The following is a 16,319-nucleotide window of genomic DNA, read 5'->3' on the forward strand; positions in this document are numbered from 1 at the left end:
AGTCATCCTTTAACCCTCATCAAACTTAAACTCACATAATTATCAGTACTTCAGTAAAATTATTTTAAAAATCTTCTACCAAATGAATTTATCTCGAAATATTTGTACTCATGTATCAGAATAATACTGCAGATACATTTGTATTTCATTTTCTGCCCGACCATCTCATTCATAGGAGGCCGACTTTTTCTGCCAGACAGCGTTGAGTTCAGTCTGTCTGCCTCGCTTCCTAGACGTCAGTCGTCCAATCTGGGTGGGAGGAAGGACCTGTGAAGAAGGAAAGACGCGTTTATAAAAGGGAAACCATGACCTTAAACATCAAGAAAACATTTTTTTTATTAACTGATGCATTTAAGAAAAAGAGACCATGTAAGTATTTACATGCATGAATCAGACTACTGTCACAGCTCTGGACCAACAACTACTCCTTCAAACCCCTCAGCTAAAACTCAGACAGCTCACCTAGAATCCTGAACCTGTTAAACTGACTTTTGTTCACTTTGAACTGAATCTAAAATAATGTGAGACTGCTAAGGGGAGTTTGGTTCTACTTTAGTCTTTGACTGGATCTACATATGTAGAGGTTGAAAATGTTTTATGTCTGAGTAAAAATAATTGGCTAAAGAGAAATGTGGGAAATGAAATTAATTTTGTGTTTTCATTTCATATTTTCAATTTTGCATTGCACATTTACGACTTCAATTAATTATTTGGGCTTCTATTTCATATTTCGAACTTTTACATTTATTATTTTGACTTTTTATTTCATATTTTAATCTTTTCAAGTTGTAATTTTGACTTTATCTTTTAATTTTGTCTTTTTCAGCTTTTATTTTTGACTTTTGATGTCGTATTTTGACTGTAAATTCATCATTTTGACTTTTTATCTCATTTTGACTGTATTATTTTTTATGTGACTTTTTATTTTATTTGAATGTTTTTTATTGGATTTTAACAAATTTCACACACACATAGTATGAACATACTCAAGAACACCGATGCTTTGCACACATATATCAATAAAGGTTATAAAATTCATTTTTATTTGACTTTTTATCTCAAATTTTGACCTTTTTATTTTTTTATTTGACTTTTTATCTCACATTTTGAACTTTTAGGTGCACCATTTTAAATTCTAAGTCATATTTTTGCCTTTAAACATGATAATGGACTTCCGGTTGAGCTAGCTATGGAGTAAGGCGTGGTTGAGGAGGCTCCCACAGACTTCGCTTTAAAGGTGCAGTGTGTAAAACTGGGACTATCAACATCTAACAGTCAACTCTGGAGTGTGATGCTCATTTCTCTGGTGATAACTGTGGGAACCAGTGAAGTTTAAAAATCAATACATGCTTAACTGTTGTTTGGTTCCTTCTATGGTGCCATAGAAACAGGCAAAATGCAAAAATCCAAGATGGCAGCATCCTTGGAGGGGACCCTCCCTATGTATGAATAAAAGGCTTATTCTGAGTTAATTTAAAACAGAAATTTAAAAAATGTGTGATCAGATGTCAACACTAATTTAGATCAATCTACTTATAAATGTTATGTTTCATTTTAACCAAGCTTGTTTTGCTAAATGCTACTAGGCTAAATATTACACACTGTACCTTTAAATACTATTTTATTTGCATCTTCTCTGCGTCAAACTGTGATATTTGACCAGAAAATCACGTATCATTGCAATTTTATTTCTTGGTGAAACTTAAAAATGGCAAATAGAGGCAGAGGTGGACGTCAGGCTACTCAAACTGTACTCCGGCCTTGTCCCCAGGTTGCGACCTCGTCCTCATGTGGTACCACTCCCCGCTTAGAGCGCTCCTCTGCCCCGCCTCGGGCACCTGCTGATACCTCAACCCTGAAACTTGAGCTCCTTGCCGAGATGCGTAAGGAAATAGCGGATATTTTCAAAACCGAACTACGTGCTGCTCTCAGTGAGGATCTATCTACAACCAAATCTGAGCTGCAGCTGTAAAGACGCAGTTAACCACCGACAGAGCTGCAACTGACTGAGTTGGGAAAGCTAAAAGGTACTGTTGAGGAGTTTATCGACCTGCACTGACGACATAGTCGTGATTCAAGATAAAATTGCTACCCTCTCTGCTGACGTGACCAAATTAGAAAATAAATGCGAGGATCTGGAGGCTAGATCGCGCCGTGATGACATCAGGATCGTAGGGGTGCCACAGGAAGGGGTTAACAACTCTGTCGTCTTTGTAGCGGCATTACTTAAAGAAGCTCTCAGCCTGGACAAGGAGCCACTGCTGGACAGGTGCCACAGGACCCTCCAGCCCAAACCAAGAGCCGGTGAGCGGCCGCACGCTATCGTAGCACGACTTCATTATCACTCTGACTGTATTGACATTCTGCAATATGGCCGTCTCGATCTTCCCAGATCACACTGCAAAGATAGCGCGGGCACGAGCTGCATTCAATGATGTACAACGTCAGTTACGAGGGATGGAGGGCGTGAGATATGGACTGACTGGCTCGTCTGCGCATATCACATGATGGAGTGGAGAAGGTATTCCAGACACCTGAAGAGGCCCAAGTCTTCATCAAGAAGACACACAGCAGCAAATGTTGGTAATGTTTGAGAAAGACTTTAGTACGTGCATTTGCACTATATATAAGTAGTGTATTTATTTATACACTGTTCTTTAAGTCACCTCATGTGTCTTTTATTGTGCAGCTTCTGTTTTCTTTTCTTTTTTTTTTTTTTTGGTTAATGGTTGCACTGTAAATGATGAGGCTTGAATCTTCAGGGGGTTTCTTTTCTTCTTATATAGGCCTTTAGCAGTTTCCTAAGTTTCAAACAACTTAAGTTTGGCCTATTGCACTTACTATGAAGATCTAATACTGTACTCGAGTACACTTTAAGTTTAACTTGCACACTTTTATTTGATGTTTTTTTCTACATATTATTCCTTAGTTTAAGTTAACATGTGTTGATATTTTTGAAGCAGATGTTAGAGAGGGGCTGCCTGTTTTCATAGCATTTTCAACAATCTGTAATCATCTCATTACAGCTACTATTCTCCTTAACTCTATACTAGACATATTATGTTTTTCTCAAGCTGTTTTTTTTGTGTATCTATGAGCAAGTTCATGTCATAAATTGCGGTCTGTGGGACTCCACCAGCTCACCTTGGTCTTAAGACGTTTGCACTTTTTGTATGTGAACGACTTCCTAGGGGACATACACAGCAGGCTTCACTGCTGGGTAAGGGAGACTATAGTTTTGTGGGGTGGTTAAGTTTGGGTGGGGTGGGTAACATGTTGAGGGTTTTGGGGAAGTGTGTGTGTGTGAATGTGTGTGTGAGTGTGCCTCCTCTTATGTGAATAGGGAAAGGCTTATGCCTCTGACTCTGATTTAGTTCTTTTTGTGTTTTATCAGTCGTTAATACTTTTAAATGGAGGGTCACTTATATAACCAAAACAAAGTCGGTACAGGTTTTTGACTTGGAACATTAAAGTTATGGGTAGCCCAATAAAGAGGTCAAAAGTCCTCACACATTTAAAAAGACTGTGTGCAGACATTTTTCTACAAGAGACGCACTTAAAAAACAAAGATCATTACAGGCGTCAGCGTCCATGGATCAGTCAGTTTGTCACTCAGAATTTAAGTCCAGAGGTGTTGCAGTTCTAATTACAAACAAAATTCAGTTTTCCCCCACTGAAGTTATTTCTGATAAAATGGCCGCTATATTATTGTAGTTGGTGTTCTTTACTCAACTCCTGTGTTGTTAGTTAATTGTTTGCCCCAAATTTTGATGACATTAATTTTGCCAACACTATACTGAGCAAGCTTCCTTACTTAAACACTCATTTATTCATATTTGGAGGTGATTTAAATTGTTATTAATCCTGCTTTAGATCGTTCCAGTCTGCATAAATACAATCAGTCTAAAATGGCTAAATCTTTTTCTGATTTTATGAAGCAGAACAGCTTTATTGATCCATGGAGGTTTCACAATCCTACAACTAAAGAATTTTCTTTTTTCTCCCATGTCCACCATTCTTATTCCAGGATCGATTATATTTTCATTGACCATTCTCTAAATTCATGTGTATCCTCCTCTGAATATTTAAGCATTGTTACATCAGATCACGCCCCTCTATCATTAGATATTAAATTTGCCTCCAATATCAGAAACCCTCCACTATGGAGATTCAATCAGCTCCTCTTGTCTGAAAGTGATTTCTGTAAATTCGTCTCTGATACTATTGACGACTTTCTTGCTTTAAATCAGAATGATTCTCCCTCTTCTTCCTTATTATGGGAGTCACTAAAGGCATATCTTAGAGGGCAAATCATTTCTTACTCAGCACACTCAAAGTACATAAAGCTAAGCTCGGCGAGTTAACATCGAATTACTTAAGCAGCAACTTGATCTGCAGTCTGAATTTGATCTTATATCCACTCGTGATGCAGAGCAGGCATTAATAAAATCACGTAGCTCATATTACAAACACGGTGACAAGCCAGGGCGATTATTAGCCCACCAATTAAAACGGGGTGCAGCATCTCGCCTGATCCCACAAGCTACAGATCCTTTTGCAAATCTAGTTTCTGATCCCTCACAAATCAACGATATTTTTAAATCCTTCTAGTCATCTCTTTATAAATCTGAGTTTCCCTCAGACACTTCTAATATGCTGCAATTTATGGACGAGATTGAGACTCCAAAGCTTGACCCCTCGTGTGTACAGGATCTTGAGTCTCCTCTTACAGTCATTGAAATAGAGCGTGCGATTAAGGCATGCAGACAAACAAAGCTCCAGGCCCAGATGGATTTTCTGTCGAATTTTATAGAAATTTAGTGATAAGCTGGCTCCAGTTCTTCTGTCTGTGTTTAACGAGTCTCTTGTAGGTGGCACGTTGCCTCCGACTTTAACACAAGCATCAATAATATTGCTTTTGAAAAAGGATAAGGATCCTACATCCTGTAGCTCCTACAGACCCTTATCTCTTTTAAATGTGGATGTTAAAGTATTGGCAAAATTACTGGCTTTTCGTTTGGAAAAAGTACTTCCAGATTTAATTCCAGAGGAGCAGAATGGATTTATAAAGGGAAGGCACCTTTTTTTCAACACTCTCTTCGATTTGATTTACTCTAAAAACCCCGCTGAACTCCCTGAGATTGCTCTCTCTCTCGATGCTGAGAAAGCATTCGACAGGGTGGAATGGGAATATCTTTTTGCTGTGTTGGGAAAATTTGGGTTCAGGAATAAATTTGTGTCGTGGATTCTTCTTTTATATACAGCTCCACAAGCCAGTGTACATGCAAATGATAAACGGTCAGACTGTTTTTCTTTAGCATGTGGAACACGCCAAGGATGTCCACTCTCTCCCCTCTTATTTGCGCTGGCGATGGAACCACTCTCTATCAAGTTAAGGTCTTCTTTATTCACTGGGGTTGTACGCAAAGGTGTTGAATATAAACTTCTTTTGTATGCGGATGACATGTTATTGTTTATAACTGATCCTGCATCTAGTATACCGGCTATTTTATCCATTCTGGACGATTTTAGCTCCTTTTCAGGTTGCAAATTAAATCTTCAGAAAAGTGAATGTTACCCTAGTAATACGCCTGCTCTCCATCTTGGATACACAGATATGCCCTTTAAATTCAGTAAAACCAGCTCTAAATATCTTGGCATTAATGTCACCCGCACACTACCCAGCCTGTTTACAGCTCATTTTGAGCCCCTTGTCTCCAAGACCAAGATTGACTTAGAAAGATGGAGCAGTTTGCCACTTTCATTGATTGGCAGAGTAAATGCAGTAAAAATGAACATTTGACCAAAATTTCTTTTCTTGTTTCAAAACATTCAGTTTTTACTCTCTCAGAAGTTTTTCAAAATGCTTGACCAGTTAGTCAGCTCCTTTATATGGGGAGGGAAAGCTCCAAGAATCTCTAAAATTCTACTTCAGAGGTGCAAAATAAGCGGGGGTATAGCACTGCCCAGTTTTCCTTTCTACTGTTGGGCTGCTCATATTCACAAGGCTCTTTACTGGCTTCAATCCTGGAATACTCCTTGGTGTAAACTGGAAGCGCTCTCTTGTACTTCATCTTCCCTTTCTGCTCTGCTGCTGTCCTCCATGCCACTGAAAATGAGCTATTATACAGACAATCCTGTAGCCTTTAACACTCTAAAAGTTTGGCAGCAATTTAGATGTCACTTTAAGTTTTTATCTGTATCAATTTTGGCCCCGATATATAATAACCACCTATTTCCCCCTTCATTGTTAGACTCCACTTTCTTGCAGTGGTACAAAAAAGGTATCAAGAATTTTCAAGCTTTATATGTAGATGGGGTATTTTCTACTTTTTCTTCTTTGTCATCTTCATATGGGTTACCTCGATCACATCTTTTCAGATATTTTCAAATTAGGAATTATACGGCTACCACTTTTCCTAATTTTCCTTCACTTCCTTCAAATCTTCCATGGACTGATGTGCTTTCTTTGAATCTACATCAAAAAGAATTCATTTCCAAAATTTCTGTCTTGTCTCATTCAAAGATAGCAGAACCGTCAAAGCCAAAGCTAAATGGGAAAAGGAGCTCAGAACAGAGCTCAGTATGAGATGCTGGGAGGTAGCCATTAAGAGTCCAAACCACCTCTACTTGTGCTAGGCTTAGCCTTATACAACTTAAAGTGTTGCACAGAGCTCATCTCTCTAAATCTAGGCTGTCAGTTATATATTCAGATGTCCCAGACATCCGTAGCAGATGCCATAACACTCCCTGCAGTCTCAGTCATATGTTCTTATGTCCAGAGTTGCATGGTTATTGGAGTGGATACTTCAAAACTATGTCCACAGTGCTTGGTTTCAGTTTACAACCATGTTCTCACGTAGCTATCTTTGGTCTCCCTACTGAAACAATTCTAAATGCTCTAAATTCTAGGCAGAAACGAATAATTGCATTTACATCTCTTACAGCTCGACGTACAATACTGTTACATTGGAACTCCCCCAAGAGTCCGTCCTTTTCCAGATGGCTTAGGGAGGTCATGTTTTTTCTCAAATTGGAGAAATTAAAGTGGTTTATGATGCACTATGTTGAGGTCAGTGATCATATGGTACTATTTCTGTTTGTTTTGAATTATAATTTGTCACTACAGTTAAATATGTATTTTGAGCAATGTCCATTTTGGGTTATTTAATGTGCATTTGTATATGTATATATTATTATTTTATTTATTCATTTATTTTTTCTCTACAATTGTACCAAATTACTTTTATTTATATTTGTACAAGGATGTTGTTGATCACTGTTGTTGTGTATTTCTGGATGTCATACCCCACTGTTCTAAATAAAAGTTATAAAAAAAAGAAAAGAAATATTGCTGTTTTCTTTCCAATGAATGTGCACTGACTGTAAATGTAGGTGACTCCAAAGTTAACGTTAAATTTTGCCCTTTTATTTTGAATTTGTTAGCACTTCCTGTGAAACCGGAAGTTTACTGTGAAAGGACGTGTATGAATGTAACAAACTGGAATTGATGGAAAACACAACTGATAAGGCACAGAAAGTGAACGAGGAAAGGGAGAGACAAGGTGCTAAGAGAGCAAAAATAAAGGCTTTAACTACGGTGGAAAGTGGGAACATGGTGTGTTTGTTGCACCTATACATGTATAAGAAAATATGAATGTTGTTTAGTAACTTTCTGTGCATGTACAGAGACATGTTAAGCTAATTTTGGTTTCATGGAAAAGGCTAAGCTGATGAATTTTGTTTTGCCTCTTGTTTCTTTCTGTCCAGCACTCAGCTTGGTTTAGCTGGCTAATGTCACTAAGGAAGACAGAATTCAAAGTCACTAAATCATCAGTCCTGGCCTTCTCATTTCAACCTGACACTACAGAAATCTTCTTTATTTCTGAGGAACTAAAGTCAAAGTTCTGCTCTCAGTAGTTTCAGAATGATTATGGTTGTTTGAGAAAAATTAAATGTTAAGTTATTGTTTTAAATATAAAACTGTTTTTTTAATGTCCAAATGGCAAGACTTTAGGACATTTCACATCCTGGTTATAAAATAATTTCTATCAGAGATGAGGACATCAGTTATTCAGGACTCTGATATCAGACCCTGACCCTGGACCCTGTTGTTCTGAGGCAAACTCATATTTGTTGTTTCTGGCTCCAATTCTGGACTAAAGGTTTTGAGATGGACTTGGGTAACCCTTGAAAACTAAAGCTCATGTCGGGAAATGACAACATATACGGTATAAATCAATAAGCCAAAATGGATATGATTGGATGGTGGTGATAAGTGTGATGTGATTGGTCCAAGCTGAACACAGGCTGAGCCAATGATGCTTATAAAGGGCTAGAAAGTTCTGGTTGGAGCTCAGGACCTTGGAGAAGAATCTGACGCTTGCCAGGTAACACTTCTTCATAGGGGTGGGTAAAAATATTGATTAATCAATAATAATCAATACCCCCCCCCAATTCAATATCACTTCAGCAAATCCTCTGAATTAATTACTTCCTGGCCAGTGGGGGTCACTGTGCGTGTGATTCGCGTTGTAAGCCGCACTCAATTAAACAACAACCAACCGTAACCATGTTATGTGAGGTTTATCACAATTCCATGAGGACAGAAATATTATTTAAGTTTGCATGCACTTTACTTTTCAGTGTTTATACAGAACTGGCATGTTTTTTTACTTTTGAACTCCATATGCACAAATAAGTTATTCTTGTGCAGATTTTTATTTCCAGATGTTTTATTGCTGAAAAATGTGAGGGGACTTACCACATATGTTCACATGGGAATGAAAATAATTAATAAAGAATTGTAGACAGGTTATTTGTGTATTTCTGCTTCTTACTGAATCGACATTGAAGCATTTAAATCAATATCAAATTGAATCACAACCTAAAGAATCAAAATTGAATTGAATCGTGAGGTTCTTAACAATGCCCAGCTCTCCTTCTTCATCTAACTCCATCAGTTTCAGAGGGCCATGCTCTCTAGGGCTGTTTCTGAAGATCATTCCTAACTTAAATTCAGCACAAAGACGAGATATTTGAAGTTGATTCTGCCGTACTCTCACTCTGTAACCTCTGTTTCCATCCTGTTCTTTCTCCTTTTCTTCCAACATCAGCAGTGGCAGACTCAGCGTGCCCCACTCCTGCTGGTGGGGGGGTCCTTCAGAAACACCGTGGTTCTCCAGTGCTGTGAAATTAAAAACAGAAATGAAATGCTAATTTTAATATTTGTCAACTTTCTCAAACAGGATGATGAACCTCTCTCTTTTCCTCGCGCTGTTGCTTCTGCACTCAGCCTACTCAGCCTACTCAGCCTACGGTGAGTATGTGTGAGACATTTACCATTAAACATTTGATTACCAGTAATAGGATAACCTGTAAAGAGTGGGGATGCTGAGTAAGCATCCACTCTGTTGATATTTGGCCATTTTGTTCTTCTTCCATGTCGGCTATCTCCTCCTTCAGACTTTGTCATATCAACACCGTTTAAACTTTTAAAAATTCTGTTTCTTTATCATTCGACTGCTTTAACTTTTCTCATTTCTAACTTTTATAAAATTTTTAAATTTTTAACTTTAACAATGTTAAACAGATGGCACATTTTTACAAATCTGCACTTTTTTCAGCTCCTCATAACTTTGGCATTGCTCAGGCTATTTTCCCTATTCTACTATCAAACTCCTCAGCTTCTTGTGCTCTCTTAAGCTATTTTTAATACTTTTATATACTATTTATACTCTTTCAACTATTTTACTTTTTGCTGATCAAACTTTATCAAGACTTTGGCTCCCTCAGACATTTTACAGTGTAGTACATGGAGAGACTTAGAGTGATGACATCATCACTAGAGTGCAGGAGAGAGGTTGTGAGAAGAGGCAGAACTTCCCAAACAAACTGCTCTCCTGAAAAACATATTTGGTCCACAGTTATAATATAAACAACAAAACGTAGCCATACATCTCCTCTTGCTTACAAAAAAGATTTGAGGTCAACAGGATCAACGGTTTTGGCACAGGGAGCTTCAAAGCATGACCGACATCCCTTCAGCTGCTGATCTGCACTAATATAAATTTCCATCCTGAGATTCTCAGCACGAGCTTTCGGAGCCACTTTTTTAACTCGCTCTTGGAGCATGATTTTTCATTTCCCACACATAAAAAACACAACCTGGGAGTCTTTCAGACACACACATCACGCATCAACACTCCCTTCAACTGTCACATACAAGTGGCTTTAATTTCTTGTTTTTAAAGCATTCATCTGAACAATATTATTAAACAATGTGCTTAGGTGTAAATCTTGAGACAAAATTCTTAATGGCTCTCTTTTTCTTTTTTTTTAAATTTTATTTATTTATTTATTTTACATTTTTCACTAATCAGGTACTGCACTCTTTAGCTTTTATGCTATTTTATGCTATTTTATGCTATTTAGCTATTTTATGCTATTTTTAGATATTTTTTTGCTATTTATTTTATTTTTTGCTATTTTTAAGCTATTCAGCTATTTTATGCTATTTTCAGCTATTTTTTTGCTTTTTAGCTATTTTCAGCAGTTCTTCCACAGTTCAACTCTCAGCATCCCCACCCAATTTCAGCTGAAATTGCATTTTGATCTTGTTTATTCTGATTCTCATCTGAAACGCAGCCTCACTGGACTGTGAGCAGAGTAACTCTCAGCAGGAACACCCAAATTTTCTGTTAGATTATACATGAATTAAACTCGCCTCATCCACAGAAAACGTGGCCCTCCGCGGAAAAGCAACCCAGTCATACCGTGCGTCGCACAGCTTTGGAGCGGCCTACAACGCCATTGATGGAAACCGTAACACTGACTTCAATGCTGGATCCTGCACCTTCTCCTCTGAACAGGTCAGACCCTGGTGGAAGGTGGACCTGCTGGAGTCCTACATCGTCACCTCCATCACCATCACCAACAGAGGAGACTGCTGTGCAGAGGGACTCAACGGCCTGGAGATCTATGTAGGCCAAACAAAGTGAGTGAACAAGCTGGAGTTTTGGACAGGGTCTTCTACTTCTGACAAACTGAGTGTCGAATTTACAGTAAAGACTGAGCATCAAAGTTGTCAGTAATGTCCTGTAAAATGGCTTGCAGTTAAAACTAAAGCTGTAGTTGTTTTACAGTAAGAGCATTTACCCGTTATCCACCTTACAGCATGTTCTCATAATGAGTTTAAACTACAGAATTTACCCGACAACTCTTGGTGTCTCTTTAAATCCGTATCCTCTCTCCTCTCCTCAGATCTGTGGGAGTCAAATCTGATTTTAGTTATGCTTGTTTCTCTTCCAGGGTTGCTAGTATTGCCAGAATCGGTGCTGGTGAGTCTTTCACTCACGTTTCTGATGAACGTGTAGAGGGACGTGAGGTGAAGTTAGTGCTGCCTGGTAACAACCGGATCCTCGTACTCTGTGAAGTGGAAGTCTACGGGTACCGAGCACCAACTGGTGAGATCATGATCTATGAACTAAAGCGCAAACTTAGTCAGATGACATATCATAAAATGTTTGGTACATGCTAAGAAGCAATATAAAGGCTGGTGTTATCATGATCAGTCATTTTCATTTCATAAGATTTTAGCTACTAAAGCTAACATAAGAATTGCTATTGTCCATTGCCAACACTGCCAATATTGTACAGTTAATTTCCCTCATTACTGCGGCCGTCTTTGAAGGACAGGTGGTCAGACAGAACTCGAATCTGATATTCTCTCCAACCGACAGTTTGAAGAACCCGGCCAACAGTTGTTGTCTGCAGAGTCTCTCCATCTCAGCTGCTGAAGCTTGGAGCTCCTTCAGAGTAGTTATAGGTCTCTTGGTGTCCTCTCTCACTAGTCTCCTTCTTACACGCTCACTCAGTTTGTGAGGACGGTCTGATCTAGGCAGATTTACACATGTGACATATTCCTTCACTTCTTCATGATGGATTTAACTGAACTCTGGGGGATGTTCAGAGACTTGGAGATGTTTCTGTCTCCATCCTCTGACTTAGACTTTTAGGTCACCTTTCTCTGAGTGTCCTTTTGTCTTCATGGTGTAATAGTAGCCAGGAATACTGATGAACCAGTGACTGGACCTGTCAGACACAGGTGTCTTTATACTGCAATCACCGAGACACATTCACTAACAGTGAGACTACTAGAACCAACTGTCTGGACCTCTGTTGACTTAGATCAGTCACTTTAAAGGAGGTGAATATTTATGCTGTCATTTCTTTAACATCACAGATTTTGATCTAATTGGCTTTACTTTGTAGAAATCTTATATTTTGGGTACTACTTTTTGTTGGCACTATATTTAACCCATCCATTTATTCTGACCTTACTCCGGGGTCAAGGTTAAATTAAACATACTGTGTGTGATTACTAACATGAGTTATTGTTTCTGTTCTTAGGAGAGAACCTTGCACTCAAAGGAAAAGCCACCCAGTCATCACTCTATGATTTTCAAAGCATTGCATACAACGCCATTGATGGGAATACTGGCAACAGATGGGCTTATGGATCCTGCACTGCCACCACAAACATGATGAACCCCTGGTGGAGACTGGATCTGGTAAAAACCCACAGAGTGTTTTCTGTAAAGGTAACAAACCGCGTAGAGGTCCCTGAAAGACTGAATGGAGCTGAGATTCACATCGGAGATTCCCTCGACAACCATGGAATCAACAACCCAAGGTACTTTAATTAATTAATCATCTCTACTCCTAGATTAACCAATCATCTCTTCTCCTGAGTTAACCAATCATCTCTCCTCCTGAGTTAACCAATCATCTCTCCTCCTCCTGAGTTAACCAATCATCTCTCCTCCTGAGTTAACCAATCATCTCTCCTCCTGAGTTAACCAATCATCTCTCCTCCTGAGTTAACCAATCATCTCTCCTCCTGAGTTAACCAATCATCTCTCCTCCTGAGTTAACCAATCATCTCTCCTCCTGAGTTAACCAATCATCTCTACTCCTGAGTTAACCAATCATCTCTCCTCCTGAGTTAACCAATCATCTTTCCTCCTGAGTTAACCAATCATCTCTCCTCCTGAGTTAACCAATCATCTTTCCTCCTGAGTTAACCAATCATCTCTCCTCCTGAGTTAACCAATCATCTTTCCTCCTGAGTTAACCAATCATCTCTCCTCCTCCTGAGTTAACCAATCATCTCTCCTCCTCCTGAGTTAACCAATCATCTTTCCTCCTGAGTTAACCAATCATCTCTCCTCCTGAGTTAACCAATCATCTCTCCTCCTCCTGAGTTAACCAATCATCTTTCCTCCTGAGTTAACCAATCATCTTTCCTCCTGAGTTAACCAATCATCTCTCCTCCTCCTGAGTTAACCAATCATCTCTCCTCTCCTGAGTTAACCAATCATCTCTACTCCTGAGTTAACCAATCATCTCTCCTCCTGAGTTAACCAATCATCTCTCCTCCTCCTGAGTTAACCAATCATCTTTCCTCCTGAGTTAACCAATCATCTTTCCTCCTGAGTTAACCAATCATCTTTCCTCCTGAGTTAACCAATCATCTCTCCTCCTGAGTTAACCAATCATCTCTCCTCCTGAGTTAACCAATCATCTTTCCTCCTGAGTTAACCAATCATCTCTCCTCCTGAGTTAACCAATCATCTCTCCTCCTCCTGAGTTAACCAATCATCTCTCCTCCTCCTGAGTTAACCAATCATCTCTCCTCCTGAGTTAACCAATCATCTCTCCTCCTCCTGAGTTAACCAATCATCTCTCCTCCTGAGTTAACCAATCATCTCTCCTCCTCCTGAGTTAACCAATCATCTCTACTCCTGAGTTAACCAATCATCTCTCCTCCTCCTGAGTTAACCAATCATCTCTCCTCCTCCTGAGTTAACCAATCATCTCTACTCCTGAGTTAACCAATCATCTCTCCTCCTGAGTTAACCAATCATCTCTCCTCCTCCTGAGTTAACCAATCATCTCTACTCCTGAGTTAACCAATCATCTCTCCTCCTCCTGAGTTAACCAATCATCTCTCCTCCTCCTGAGTTAACCAATCATCTCTCCTCCTCCTGAGTTAACCAATCATCTTTCCTCCTGAGTTAACCAATCATCTCTCCTCCTGAGTTAACCAATCATCTTTCCTCCTGAGTTAACCAATCATCTCTCCTCCTGAGTTAACCAATCATCTCTCCTCCTGAGTTAACCAATCATCTCTCCTCCTCCTGAGTTAACCAATCATCTCTCCTCCTGAGTTAACCAATCATCTCTCCTCCTGAGTTAACCAATCATCTCTCCTCCTGAGTTAACCAATCATCTCTCCTCCTGAGTTAACCAATCATCTCTCCTCCTGAGTTAACCAATCATCTCTCCTCCTGAGTTAACCAATCATCTCTCCTCCTGAGTTAACCAATCATCTTTCCTCCTGAGTTAACCAATCATCTTTCCTCCTGAGTTAACCAATCATCTCTCCTCCTCCTGAGTTAACCAATCATCTCTCCTCCTGAGTTAACCAATCATCTCTCCTCCTCCTGAGTTAACCAATCATCTTTCCTCCTGAGTTAACCAATCATCTTTCCTCCTGAGTTAACCAATCATCTCTCCTCCTCCTGAGTTAACCAATCATCTTTCCTCCTGAGTTAACCAATCATCTCTACTCCTGAGTTAACCAATCATCTCTCCTCCTGAGTTAACCAATCATCTCTCCTCCTCCTGAGTTAACCAATCATCTCTACTCCTGAGTTAACCAATCATCTCTCCTCCTGAGTTAACCAATCATCTCTCCTCCTCCTGAGTTAACCAATCATCTCTCCTCCTCCTGAGTTAACCAATCATCTCTCCTCCTCCTGAGTTAACCAATCATCTCTCCTCCTGAGTTAACCAATCATCTCTACTCCTGAGTTAACCAATCATCTCTCCTCCTGAGTTAACCAATCATCTCTACTCCTGAGTTAACCAATCATCTCTCCTCCTGAGTTAACCAATCATCTTTCCTCCTGAGTTAACCAATCATCTCTCCTCCTGAGTTAACCAATCATCTTTCCTCCTGAGTTAACCAATCATCTCTCCTCCTGAGTTAACCAATCATCTTTCCTCCTGAGTTAACCAATCATCTCTCCTCCTCCTGAGTTAACCAATCATCTCTCCTCCTCCTGAGTTAACCAATCATCTCTCCTCCTGAGTTAACCAATCATCTCTCCTCCTCCTGAGTTAACCAATCATCTTTCCTCCTGAGTTAACCAATCATCTCTCCTCCTGAGTTAACCAATCATCTCTCCTCCTCCTGAGTTAACCAATCATCTCTCCTCCTCCTGAGTTAACCAATCATCTTTCCTCCTGAGTTAACCAATCATCTCTACTCCTGAGTTAACCAATCATCTCTCCTCCTGAGTTAACCAATCATCTCTCCTCCTCCTGAGTTAACCAATCATCTCTACTCCTGAGTTAACCAATCATCTCTCCTCCTGAGTTAACCAATCATCTCTCCTCCTCCTGAGTTAACCAATCATCTCTCCTCCTCCTGAGTTAACCAATCATCTCTCCTCCTCCTGAGTTAACCAATCATCTTTCCTCCTGAGTTAACCAATCATCTTTCCTCCTGAGTTAACCAATCATCTCTACTCCTGAGTTAACCAATCATCTCTCCTCCTGAGTTAACCAATCATCTCTCCTCCTCCTGAGTTAACCAATCATCTCTCCTCCTCCTGAGTTAACCAATCATCTCTCCTCCTCCTCCAGGTGTGCTGTGATTTCAAGTATCCCGGCTGGTCAAACTGCTAAGTTCCAGTGTAATGGGATGGATGGTCGGTATGTCACCATCAACATCCCTGGGAGAGTGGAGATCCTGACCCTGTGTGAGGTGGAGGTTTATGGTTCTGTCCTGGATTAGGATCATCATAACTTAGCCACCACTGATGTATGTACTCACATGAGTCTGACATGTACATGAGGCTTAATAATAACTAAATAAAAATCTTTGCAGCATGATAAAACCGTTTTGTTTCCCTGTGTTTATTTGGAGTGTGCAATGCTGCAGTCATTCTTCTGTTGTTTGTGCTGTTGGGTGTCTGAAATAAGATTATCAGAGGCCGGGCCTCTGATGGAGGGTGCATAAAAGAATGTTATACTGGTTCATGTTATACAGGTGCATAAAAGAATGTTATACTGGTTCATGTTATACAGGTGCATATAAGAATGTTATAATGGTTCATGTTATACAGGTGCATAAAAGAATGTTATACTGGTTCATGTTATACAGGTGCATAAAAGAATGTTATACTGGTTCATGTTATACAGGTGCATATAAGAATGTTATACTGGTTCATGTTATACAGCTGCATATA

At 39.5% G+C, this 16,319-nt stretch overlaps 1 protein-coding gene across 2 annotated transcripts; it reads left to right on the top strand.

Moving 5' to 3' along the window:
- The first annotated feature begins 7,535 nt into the window (after positions 1-7,535).
- Positions 7,536-15,922, top strand: LOC121513970 (fucolectin-4-like). Of its 2 annotated transcripts, none has more exons than XM_041794015.1 (6): positions 7,536-7,618; positions 9,249-9,319; positions 10,738-10,996; positions 11,311-11,465; positions 12,412-12,694; positions 15,715-15,922. In XM_041794015.1, the coding sequence occupies exons 2-6, from the start codon at positions 9,250-9,252 to the stop codon at positions 15,863-15,865; spliced, it is 918 nt and encodes a 305-aa protein (XP_041649949.1). In that variant the 5' UTR covers positions 7,536-7,618; position 9,249; the 3' UTR covers positions 15,866-15,922. The 2 variants fall into 2 exon arrangements, with proteins under 2 accessions (XP_041649949.1, XP_041649950.1); XM_041794016.1 differs by lacking the exon at positions 7,536-7,618 and adding an exon at positions 8,376-8,390.
- The last annotated feature ends 397 nt before the right edge of the window (positions 15,923-16,319 follow it).

The sequence above is a fragment of the Cheilinus undulatus genome, linkage group 8, assembly GCF_018320785.1.
Source record: "Cheilinus undulatus linkage group 8, ASM1832078v1, whole genome shotgun sequence".
NCBI classification, from domain to species: Eukaryota; Metazoa; Chordata; class Actinopteri; order Labriformes; family Labridae; genus Cheilinus; species Cheilinus undulatus.

Excerpts from the sequence above, each read along its gene's own strand:
- LOC121513970 (XM_041794015.1), top strand. The coding sequence starts at position 9,250 with ATGATGAACCTCTCTCTTTTCCTCGCGCTGTTGCTTCTGCACTCAGCC. Across the intron at positions 10,997-11,310 it reads ATCTATGTAGGCCAAACAAA|GGTTGCTAGTATTGCCAGAA; the intron begins GTGAGTGAACAA and ends TTTCTCTTCCAG. Across the intron at positions 11,466-12,411 it reads CGGGTACCGAGCACCAACTG|GAGAGAACCTTGCACTCAAA; the intron begins GTGAGATCATGA and ends TTCTGTTCTTAG.